General features: G+C 35.5%; 2 protein-coding genes across 2 annotated transcripts; both read left to right on the forward strand.

Annotated features, from left to right (window-relative positions):
* The first annotated feature begins 1,091 nt into the window (after positions 1-1,091).
* LOC132605463 (probable histone H2B.1) lies at positions 1,092-1,706 on the forward strand. The gene has a single exon (XM_060318609.1). It carries the CDS (start codon positions 1,155-1,157, stop codon positions 1,572-1,574), a length of 420 nt encoding a protein of 139 aa, XP_060174592.1. The 5' UTR covers positions 1,092-1,154; the 3' UTR covers positions 1,575-1,706.
* A 1,551-nt stretch (positions 1,707-3,257) lies between these two features.
* Positions 3,258-4,286, forward strand: LOC132626365 (uncharacterized). The gene is made up of 3 exons (XM_060341228.1): positions 3,258-3,465; positions 3,559-3,614; positions 3,695-4,286. Exons 2-3 carry the CDS (start codon positions 3,598-3,600, stop codon positions 4,017-4,019), a joined length of 342 nt encoding a protein of 113 aa, XP_060197211.1. The 5' UTR covers positions 3,258-3,465; positions 3,559-3,597; the 3' UTR covers positions 4,020-4,286.
* Positions 4,287-12,103: the final 7,817 nt, after the last annotated feature.

Consider the following 12,103-nt stretch of genomic DNA (forward strand, 5'->3'; position numbering starts at 1 on the left):
ATATTGTATTTATTGATTTTTTAATGGATATAATTTTGCTAACATGACACTTATTTTGGGACGGAGAGAATATTAGATATTACTCCCTCCGTTCACTTTTACTTATCCATTCTGGACTTTGCACACCCTTAAGAAATAATAAATGAAGTGCATACCTTACCATGGCTTGTTATGGATTTGAAAAATGATTTGGAATGAGTAATTAATGCTAAGGGTGAAAAAGAAAAAATAAATTATTTTTCTCTTGATATGCAAAAGTGGACAAATGACTATGAAAAACTATTTTGAAATAGTAGACAAGTAAAAGTGAACGGAAGGTGGAAGGTGGAAGGTGTATTTCAAAAGTTTTTAGGAGTAACATTTAGCCACTGTTTTGGAAAAAGTTAGAGATTGATTTTAGGCATTGGCTTTAAAAAAAATTCAAGTACTCCTAACTCTTTATCTTGGAAACGTAGTTCCCTTTTCTGCACTTCTTCAAATTTAATACTCGCAAGTCGCATGCATTTATGAGTTTAATTGGACTGAAATGAATTTTTAAAAAGTAAATAAAAATATTTCAAATTTTCTGGTTTTAAACTAGATATATATTTCATATATCAAAAACGTTATTTGAATTTTATAATCTTAAATGCGCCAAAATCTACTCCTATGAGAGAGTCTCACTGAAAGTAAAATGTGAATGGTGAAACTAAAAATCTACCTTTTTTGAAACAAAAAAAAAAAACATATAAAATGAAATGGGAGAGCAACCTGCTGATCTATTTAATCTCAGTCCTGAAAATAATAACAAAATGTCAACAAAAATTACCAAAAGAAATGAAAAAGAAAAAAAATGTTATTTCTAACCAAAAATAGCTCAACCATATTACACTCCCATTTCCTCTTTTTCCCGTCGCCAAATATTACTTTTTAGAGAACTGCCAACATCAAAGGCGCGAACTGAAATTGCGCAAAAAGTTAAAACTCATCTTCACCGCACATATACATATATCCAACGCTCCAAATCACGCCAGCTCATCAATCCTCGCACCTCCCCAACTAACCAATAATATCTCATCTCTTACCCCTATAAATACATAATTACCAGCCCCAAATCAAGAACATCACTTCACTCTTAAACTATAAATTCCTTTCATATTTTTCTATTTGCAATAATGGCACCAAAGGCAGAGAAAAAGCCAGCAGAAGAGAAGAAAGCGACCGTGGCCGAAAAAGCTCCGGCAGAGAAGAAAGCAAAAGCTGGCAAGAAACTCCCAAAAGACGCCGGTGAGAAGAAAAAGAAGAGGGCTAAGAAGAGTGTTGAGACATACAAGATCTATATCTTCAAGGTGTTGAAACAAGTGCATCCTGATATTGGCATTTCTAGTAAGGCTATGGGGATTATGAACAGCTTTATTAATGATATTTTTGAGAAGCTTGCTCAGGAAAGTTCTAGATTAGCTAGGTATAATAAGAAGCCTACTATTACTTCAAGGGAAATTCAGACTGCTGTCAGACTTGTGTTGCCTGGAGAGTTGGCTAAACATGCTGTTTCTGAGGGGACTAAGGCTGTTACCAAGTTTACTAGCTCTTGAAGATTGGGTCTGAAGTCCTATGGTTTAAATTGATACACCTTAAAACCCATATGGTTCTAATATTAATTCCCAACTTTAATTTTTTTTGGAATGTAATGAAAAGTTCAAAGTAATTGACAACTTTTTGAATGATGGGTTTCTGGCATTTTCCCCTAATTTTATAGTTCAGTTTGTGAATATAATCTATAGCTCTGTTTTGAGTTCTCAAAATTTATGCTGCAAAACCAAACAAATTAAAGTTAGAAACTAATGTTAAAACCAGAAGTGCAAAGGACGCATCAATTTTGCACTTCTGGTTTTAACATTAGTTTCTAACTTTAATTTGTTTGGAATGTAATGAGTAAGTTCAAAGTAATTGAATGAGAAGGGTTCTAGTGGCATTTTCCCCAGTTTGATTGGTGAATGCTCTCTGCTTTGAAGAAACTAATCTGATAGTCTCACTCCCACAGCAACTACCATTAAGCAGTATTTGATGAAAAAATTGGATAAATTTACAAATAGAAAAAGATTGAGCTGCAAATAGATGGATGGAAAGATTGATCCAACTAATAAGAACTATTCTTACAAAGGTTTTTTCCTGAATTCATGTTATACAGCAGGCTTTGATATGAACTCAACATGCGAGCCAAACGGGTCCTTAACTTCCCTATTAGTCTGACAGATATAAGTGAACTTATAACTAATGATGCATGACAGAAATATACATTTAATGAAAGCCCACAGAACCCTCCATTCGCTTCTGATTTCTATTACTTGAAACTTCCCCTGCTGATCAAGAAACTGTTTTCCAGATGCTATATATATAGTTGTCTTCCTTATCCATTGCGTACTTGCATTGAATATTTTATATAGTACCTTTCTTGAACATCGTTCCCTCTTTCATTTTCAACAAGAGAAGAGTTCACTGCGATCGTAACGCTTCCTTGTTCTCCATTCTCTTAAACCTCTTGATTATCACCGCTTACAACTTACAAGTTCGTGTGAGTTATATCACACCATCTCTGCTTCAAATTTGGTCTTTCACACGGACGTTTTTTAGCGACGGGGAATTCCTTTCTCCTTGAGTTCAACATGTCTGATCGTTTCTACAGATGCATTATCTGCCATACCCACGTCGCTCTCTCCAAAGATTTCAGCCTCAACTACTCGGTAATCTTTTTTCTGCTCTTTCTTGACAATTGTTGTTCTGAATGTCAAATTCTTGAATTCCGATTTATTAGTAATTGATTAAGCACATCAGATACGTAATGTGCATATTCATCATAGTTGCGAGCTAACATAACCTTTGCTTCTCTTGAAAAAATGACGGCTGTGATTATTAGATATTTTTAGGCTTAAATGCATTTCATCAAGTGCCGCCAACATTCTTCTTTCTTTTTGCAAGAATGTACAACACAATCTATTCATACCTCTATAGGAAAGATGGACAGATTGATCAAGAAAATGTATACCCAATTAGCATTTAGGAAGTGGATAGATCTTGTAATGCCTATGATTTATGCGCTTATTACTCAACGTTACAAGTTTTCTAGAATGATCACAGAGTAAGCTTCATAATACTAGACTAGCCTGAGTAGACTCCATTAGTAACTGATGCAATGATATATTACTATGTAGATAATTCTTACTTCAATCATCTCACCGTGCCATGTTTTTCCAGCCTGTGACAGGGGTGACTGGAAGTGTATTTGATAAAGTGTAAGTTTTCTTAGTACAAATTTCTTGGGATAGTTTAATAGAAGTTGTCTACATAGGTCGAACTAATCTGCACGACGAAATATGCAGGGTAAATGTGCATGTAAACAATGCAAAGAAGCAGAGGCAACTTGGTCCTCACACAATAGTAGATGTCTACTGTAATAAATGCAGGAATCTAGTTGGATGTCAATTTGTATGATACCAAAAATTCTATGCCCCAAATTTGTTTAATTCCGTCAATGAGCAAAATTATCTGACATGAAATCTTCTTTTTAACCCTTTTCAGATTGAAGTACTTAAAGATGATCCAGTCGCAAGAAAAGACATGGTTATGTTGCATATGTGAGTTTACTATGCTACAAACTCATGTTTTCATATCACATGACGTATTTAATCTTATGTTTCCTGTTATCCTTTCACAGGTGGAAGCTGCAGGAAATGAATAGAAACCAAATAGAAGAAGCAGCAGAACCAGGAGCGAATGCAAACCTAATAGAAGAAGCAGCGGAACCTGGACCGAATGCAAATCAAATAGAAGAAGCAGCGGAACCTGGACCGAATGCAAACCAAATAGAAGAAGCAGCGGAACCTGGACCAAATGCAAACCAAATAGAAGAAGCAGTGGAACCTGAACTGAATGCAAACCAAATAGACTCAGCAGTAGAACCTGGAGCTAGTGCAGCAACCAGAAAGCGGGTATTGAAGAAATATAAATCTATCAATGCTATCATAAAAAATTCTCGCTAGGAGATCTCTTGAAGAAATGGATTGACTTCTACAAAAGAAACTTTGAATGCCCTTTACTTTGTATTTTTTCCATACTTTTCATAAGCTTTTCACATTTCTTCTATTGATATATGTACCCTAATATGGCACTGCAATATCCCACGCCCATGATTGAACAAGAACAAGAGATTCATACACTAGCTTCTTGTTGCTTAAAAGGGATTCTAGATCAGTTTAATGTACTGATACATGTTCACTGATGTTTTCTATTGAAACTGTGATAATATAGTTATCAAGCTTCACGACTAGCTCTTGAAGATCTGATAGTTTTTGGGTTAATTGAAGGTTATGTTTGTTTAGAATTAGGGTTTATTTGTATTAGATGGTATCTTACTATTTTGTTTTTGTTGTTGGTGAACTTTTGGATCATCTTGATCCATTCTGTGTAGTTCAGATTTGGAATATAATGCTAATATAGTTCTGTTTTAGTCGTAAAACAAGGATACTTTTAATGCCATAATTCAAAATTCTATAGAAACATTTTTGACACAAAAAGTTATTTCCTTAATTCTTTTTAAATCCTGCATATACATAAATTATTTTTGCAGAAAAATACGTGTGAGATTATTCCAAGTTATATATGAAACATCTTATTTAAATCACTATATGAGAACTTGAATATGGAATATAAACTTGAAAATTAATAAAAAGATGAGAAAAATATGGATTTTTACTAATGAAAAAAAGAAAAAATGTCGCATGTTTCGTTTATTTCTAAAAGGCCTTTTATGTTGCCTTTTATTTCTTAGTATTTATTGTTATTTGTTAATGAATATGTTGCATAAAAACTAAAAATGGAAGGTGATTAAAAAATAGAAAATTAAAAGAAATGAAAATAAATCAATTAAAGACATCCATCCCTTATTTGTATACATCTTCATCCTACCCGTCTTCCCCTCAACTTTAAAACATGGAGCCTCCATTTCTTTCGTTCCAATTCCTCTAATTCTCTTCACCTTCAGTTCAGCTCATCTATTCGCTTCAAGAATATCATTCTGTGACATCCGTGAAAGTGATGAATTTGTGAAGAAATTCCAACGTAGCAGGTATTCGATCTTGTCTCTTGAATGACCAAAATGTTAGACGCATAGGAATTTGCTATAGCCTGCATGAAGTTCGGAGATCACCCTATTCGCCAAAAGATGTATGTATGGACAAAGAAAAAATTATCGTCGTCTAGAGAACCTCTTCATTGTCGTCAAAACTTTTCATTTCCTTACTTTAAAAGAACAATATAAATAATCACTATATTATTAATATTAGGACAAAGTCATAAATGGACCCCTGAACTTGTCCTGATTTTTCATTTAGACCTCTTAACTGAAATGTTTATCATCTTAACCCTCGAACATAAGATAAAATGTGTCATTTGAACCCCTCGTGCCAGCTGGGCACACGCATGCAGTCCACTTGCAGTGACATGGAAAAATAGACCAGTGACATTGAAAAATAGACCAGTGACATGTAAGCCATGTCAACAAAAAAAAAAAATTTAAGAAAAATTAATTTAAAAATCTATTTAAATAATTTTAAAAAATCTGAAAAACCCAACCCATCCTCTTCGATAGCCCACTTCACCGCCGCCACTGCCACTGCTGCCTCCGCCGCCCCCGCCGCTTCAAAATCTATTTAAATAATTAAAAAAATGGTGCCATTTTTTGTCGGAGATTTATTTAAATAGATTTTGAAGTAGAGCAGCGGCGGTGGCGGCAGCGGCAGTGGCGGCGACGAAGTGGACTATCGGAGAGGATGGGTTGGGTTTTTCAATTTTTTTAAATTATTTAAATAGATTTTAAAATAGAGTTTTTGTTAAAATTAATTTTTAATGATTAAATTTTTTTTTTAAAAGAAAAAATTTGGTAACTCACGCTCTGTTTAAAGCAGTGCACTGCACGCGTGTGCCCAGCTGACACGAGGGGTTCAAATGACACATTTTATCTTATGTTCGAGGGTCCAGATGGTCAACGTTTCAGTTAAGGCGTCTAAATGAAAAATCAGAACAAGTTCAAAGGTCCATCTATGACTTTGACCTTAATATTACATTACTTCATAAGACAAGAGAAAAGAACCAAAGAATGAGGATATAGGTTGCTCGAACTTTCAAAAAAGTCGCTAGATGCGTATCGAATCTTCCAACAATTTAGATGAACCAACACGCATCCGGTAACTATTTTGAAGAGTCCGAGCAACATAAGATCTGATATCATCATTTATATTGCAAAATTCGCTGAAACCCAAATAAATTATAATGAGTAAAATGGATAAGATATTAATTGAAATAACCGAGAATTTCTTTTTGCAGCATGCTCTAAATAAAATCTTGGTATGGTTTCGTGACTCAATGCTAACAACATCATGATTGGCAGAATCTTTGGCTTTATGTCAATACTGCCACAATGTGGAAAGGGCCGATGTAATACGACATTCCGCATTGCAGCGACCTTCTGACGGATATGTCCTTCAAGGTAGGATGATTTCATTTCTATATTTATATACTACTATAATTTATTTCTCTAGAGCATTTTTACAGGTGTAACGGTTCCTGGGAAATCAAAGCACTTGGAATGATAGTCATATCTTTTCATCTTTGACGGCCTCTTAATTTAGATTTTAGTTTTTTTTTTGATAGAGTGACTTAATTTTTTTCAGCGAATATTTTAAAAGGAAAATATAAGAGGAAAAAGAAGGTAACCTTTTTCAATAATTATGGTGATTTAATGTGAGTTATGAATATTATTAATCAATTAAGAGTAGAAGTTATGAAGATGAAGAGATGAGTTATAGAGATGACCTTTTAGAATAAAATGATTAAGAAAATTTCAAAAAAAAAAAAATTAGAAAAAAGATAAATAGGATTCTTGGTCAAAGAGAGGTGTCAGAACATCCAAAAAAAAAATCCTTTGGTTTTGAGATTAATTTGTAACAGAACATTTAGCAATCCAATTATTCAAAGGTAGAATTAGGGACAAATGCCAGTACAAACCTTCATTAGAAAACTGTCAATTACTTTTGAACTTTTTGTTGCATTCTAAACAAATTAAAGTAGGCATTACTTTAAATAAAGTCACCGTCTGGTTTTCATGGAATTTCATCTAATTCAACCTTTGACCTATTGGATTCCTAACTCCCCAACAGCAGCTACAATGAATTAGTACTTGAGGAATATGAGAGTCCGGAGCCTAAAGGGTATAAAAATACACGGTATAAATCAAAAGGGGATTATCAAAAATTTATATACCAAAAGGGGTATATCGTGGGCTGATCCACGTTATACCCCAAAAAACTTTTTCGGTTGTCAGAACCGATCAACGAAAAATTAAAAAAAAAAAATTTAACCGTATAACGTAGATTGATCCACGTTATACAATATATTTTGTATAACGTGGATCAGTCCACGTTATACAATTTATATTTGTAACGTGACTGTCCACGACTCACTCATATTCAGATGCCCTAAAATTTTCAGTCTCCTCCACCGCTTCCTCCATTAAAAAAACTTACAGAACCTCTACCTTTCCATCTCCTTCTCCTTTTCCTTCTCCTCCATTTATTTTCTTTTTAAACCCTGCATTACAATCTAATTTTTGGAGCAACTTCTTCATCTTTATCTTTTATTGCTATTTAAATTTAAGCTATTTTTTCTAACTCATATAATATTGTATATTTATAGTAGATGTAGATCTGTTTGTCTTATATATCTTAATTGTTATTTTTTATTTGTGTTATTTTAATACGTTTGTGTTATTTTAATAAGATATATGTTTGTTTTATTTGTGTTATTTTAATTTGAACTTAAGATATGATTGTTAGAAGCATTATTATATAAAAGGTCCGATTTGTTTAGTAGCACTTTTGAAGAAATTTGTTGTTATGTTGCTGTTATTTTTGTGGATTGTTATATAAAAGATCTGAATAACTAAACAATATACTTTGTTATGGATTGTTATGTTGCTGTTATTTTTGTTATTTTTGTGGATATTTGTAAAACGTGGACTGATCCACGTTATACAAAATATATTGTATAACGTGGATTAGTCCACGTTTTACAATATATAATTGTGAAACGTGGACAGTTCCATGTTATACAATATATTTTGTTATGGATTGTTATACAATATTTTTTTTATGGATTGTTATACAATATATTTCATTGTACCTTTAATGTGATATTTATATAGCCAGAAAAGTGAAACTTAATTGATGCCTCAGTAGCCCAAAAAAAAAATACTTAAAATGTCATGATAATGCTTTATTATATGGGACCTAAGTCTAAGTGGGTGGACAATTATTTTGTCTATACCTTATAGGTATTAATGTGGTCCACTATCAGTGGTTTCTAAATAAGACGTATGGAAGTTGGCTTTATCTAGCCAGTGCATATTTGTTCTGCTAAAATTGGAATAATATATTTTTTTAATAGTGAGTTACTCTAAATAGCTTGATCTGGACTTCATTTTTTTTTTTTTATATAAGGTATGGAGTTTTCACGGGTATGCGTACATCTGGGGCCAGAAGTGTACGATGTGTTAACACTCCAGGAGAAGCATCGATCAGAGGCTGTGTGGGATGGTTCCTTGAGAGGACCTACCGGATGCCTGTTTCCTCGCCGCGCAGATACCGAATTTTGGAAGCACTTGAGGCGTCATCCTTTTCATCCTCGCATCCTTGACTACTTTGGCCTATGTGGATTTAGGGGAGTAGTAGAGGTAGGATGTGTGTCATATGATTGGGCAGTCATCACTGCACTTATAGAGAGATGGCGTCCTGAGACGCACACCTTTCATCTGCGTACAGGTGAGGTGACCATCACATTACAAGATATTGAGATCATGTTTGGCTTGGTTGTTGATGGTAATCCCTTGAATGATCTTAATGCTAGAAATATAGGTATTGTTGGGTGGCAACAATTGATCCATGAGCTTATTGGTTGGGCACCCGATCTGGATTGTTTTAATGGTGTTAGTAGGTTAGAAGTACATAAATTAATTGAATATATTAGAGGCTTAGATGACATTACAGATCAGACCCCAAAAATTGATGTGCAACAGCGGGTTAGGTTGTACTTGCTATGGCTTTGTGGCGACACGATATTTTTGGATAAGTCCGGTGACTTACTTAATTTAGACTATTTGCTTGACATGCGTGACCTTAGAGCAATGAGTAGACAAGCTTGGGGAGCGGCTGCATTGTCATATTTGTATACTTGTTTATGCCGCGCTTCGTTGAGGAAAGCCAAGGATGTGTGTGGATTCATTTCCTTATTGCAGGTACGTGACCTTTAAAATTATATAATTTTATTTGGTTGTCCTATTTGATGGTTATAAGGTTTTTATGTATTTATTTTAAATTTTTAATATAGGTTTGGGCTTGGGAGTGAATTATACCGATGCAGCCACCACCCAGGGCCCTTCAGCCACACACGGCTCTTGCACGAAAGTGGACTCATCGTAAAGCTCGCGAAAATGAGGCACGTGTTGTGCTACCCATATGTAGGGATGTATTGGACAACCTAACAGATGGTCAGGTATTTTATCATAATTATGGTTGTTAATGGCGTTTTGATATAATAGTTACGCTTATGTGTAATTTATTTATTTTATTATCATGTAATTTTATGTTCTTTCTATCCTAGTTTGTGTGGCAGCCTTATTCAGATGTCATCATTAATGGACTCCTTGAGTGGTGTCGGCGTGGCCGAGATATTTGGATGGCGCAGGTTCTTCTTATTTGTGGGATCTATCGAGAGTGGCACATGGTAGACCGCGTTCTCAGACAGTTCGGTAGGAAGCAACATATTCCGGGACCATGTGCTGAGATTGATCCTTTTCATTACAAACGTGACAAGCGGTATGCTATAACAGTGGAGGATCAACAAAATTTTGCAGAAACGGACTTTTTATGGGAAAATCGTCGACAAAGGGTAATTCTGGCCGAGTATGAAACTCAAGACCCAGAGTCATTATCAGAGTATTTTTGTTGGTATCGATGTCACTCACACACTTTCATGGTATTGACTCAGCTCACACAAATTGTGAGCAACAACGATGTAGCTAATGATCACTCCGATGAGTGAGATAGTGATATCCCATTAGATCACACAGAAACAGACGATGATCACTCATCTGATGGTGATGGTCATTCTTATAAAGACATTACTACTCCAAGTGATGGTAACGTTAGCTACCATTCTAATGCGATTCCATAGTTGGACAACACAGAAGAAGGCCCAGATGATTTTGCCTTCATGAGAGGTGACGGTCCAGTTCGATCTGCACTTTGGGATTGTAAAAAACCTGAATTTATCAGATCAGGTTAGTATGGTGGCAATGGATATTCTTTTTATTTGTTGGCCCATTTTTAAGGGGTTGATAATTTTCCTTGTACTATGCAATTAGATATGTTATTTCAGAACAAGTAGGAAATGAAAGGCGCAGTGAGACAATATTGTCTCAAAGAAAAGAAAGAGTTCATTTGTGATCAGTCCAAAGGTAAATTTTGGAGGGTTATTTGCAAGCGTCATATGTTGGGATGTGAGTGGATGATCCATTTTAGAGAAATTTCAAGTGGTATGTGGAAGGCAGGCAAAACGGATCTCCACCATAGTTGTCAGACGGATGATTACAGAAAGAATCATTCCAATTTGAACAGTCACCTAATTGCTACTACGTTGATACCATATATTATGCTCGATCCATACATCAGTATTAAGTCAGTTCAACAAAAAATAAAAGGATTGCATACGTTTACTCCTAGTTATAGAAAAGCACAAAAGGGGCGTAAGAAAGCTATTGAAATGGTATTTGGTGATTTTGAAACCTCTTTCAAGACATTTCCCCAATACATGGTTGCCTTAAAATATTTCAATCCGGGGACCGTTGTTGAGTGGGAGCCCCAATCAACTACAATGCAAGGTGAACACATCTTCAAGTTTCTGTTCTGGGCTTATAAACCAAGCATCGATGGATTCAAAAGTTGCAGGCCTGTCATCTCAATAGACGGTACTCATCTGTACGGTAAGTATGAGATGAAACTGCTAATTGTTGTTGGAATTGATGCGAACAATAACATTTTTCCACTTGCATATGCTATTGTTGCATGTGAGAGCTTTGAGTCCTGGACGTGGTTCCTTGTGTTGTTGTGGAGACATATTGTTCGTGAGAGACAAGGAAGTGGACTTATTTCTGACCGTCATCAAGGCATCTTGCAATGTGTCCAAACACATGATCGGTTACAACCACCATCCACACACCATAGGTTTTGCGTTCGGCATTTGAAAAGCAACTTCAATAAAAAGTTCCTCAGCAGTGACCTTGAGAAGCTACTGTGGTTGGCGGCTACAGAGCACCAGAAGAAGAAGTATAAAATGAGGATGGAACAAATCAAAACAATGTCACCTCCAGCGTATCTGTGGTTAAAAGCTCTTCCGGAGGAGAAATGGACATTGCATAAGGACAACGGTCATAGGTGGGGGGCTATGACAACGAATGTCTCCGAGTTTTACAACGGTTTATTGAAGAAAGCTCGTGGATTGCTCGTTACTGCCATGGTCCGTTATACGTTTAAAAATCTTGTTGATCGGTTTGTTGAGAGAAGCACCCTTGCTGATTTGTTGATTGCGGATAAAAAGTTTTGGCCGCGCTGGTGAAAATAAGTTTGATGAATATTGGGAGAGGTCCCTAAAGCATACTGACATGCAGCAATACAATGCAACTGAAGGGGTCTTTGAGATTCTGACATTTGCACACGAAGGTAAGGGCGGAAATATCCATAAAGTCTCTGCCGAAGGGAAAAAGTGTTCGTGTGGAAAGTGGAGAAACTACCATATGCCATGTTCACATGCAATTAAATTTTGTGATATTCGCGGAATTCAACCAAAGACCTATGTTAGCAAGTACTACAGTTGCAGGTTTTACAAGCAAACGTACAGTGGAAATTTTTCACCGTTGGGTGATGAGGCATATTGGCCACCTTCTCCCTTCAGTTTAATTGCAAACACTGAATACGAGCGAACTTCAGGAGCGCGGAGTACAACTAGAAGGAGGAAT

The sequence above is a fragment of the Lycium barbarum genome, chromosome 1, assembly GCF_019175385.1.
Source record: "Lycium barbarum isolate Lr01 chromosome 1, ASM1917538v2, whole genome shotgun sequence".
Lineage (NCBI taxonomy): Eukaryota > Viridiplantae > Streptophyta > Magnoliopsida > Solanales > Solanaceae > Lycium > Lycium barbarum.

What these genes read in the sequence shown, in the direction of transcription:
- LOC132605463 (XM_060318609.1), top strand. Translation starts at nt 1,155, where the DNA reads ATGGCACCAAAGGCAGAGAAAAAGCCAGCAGAAGAGAAGAAAGCGACC.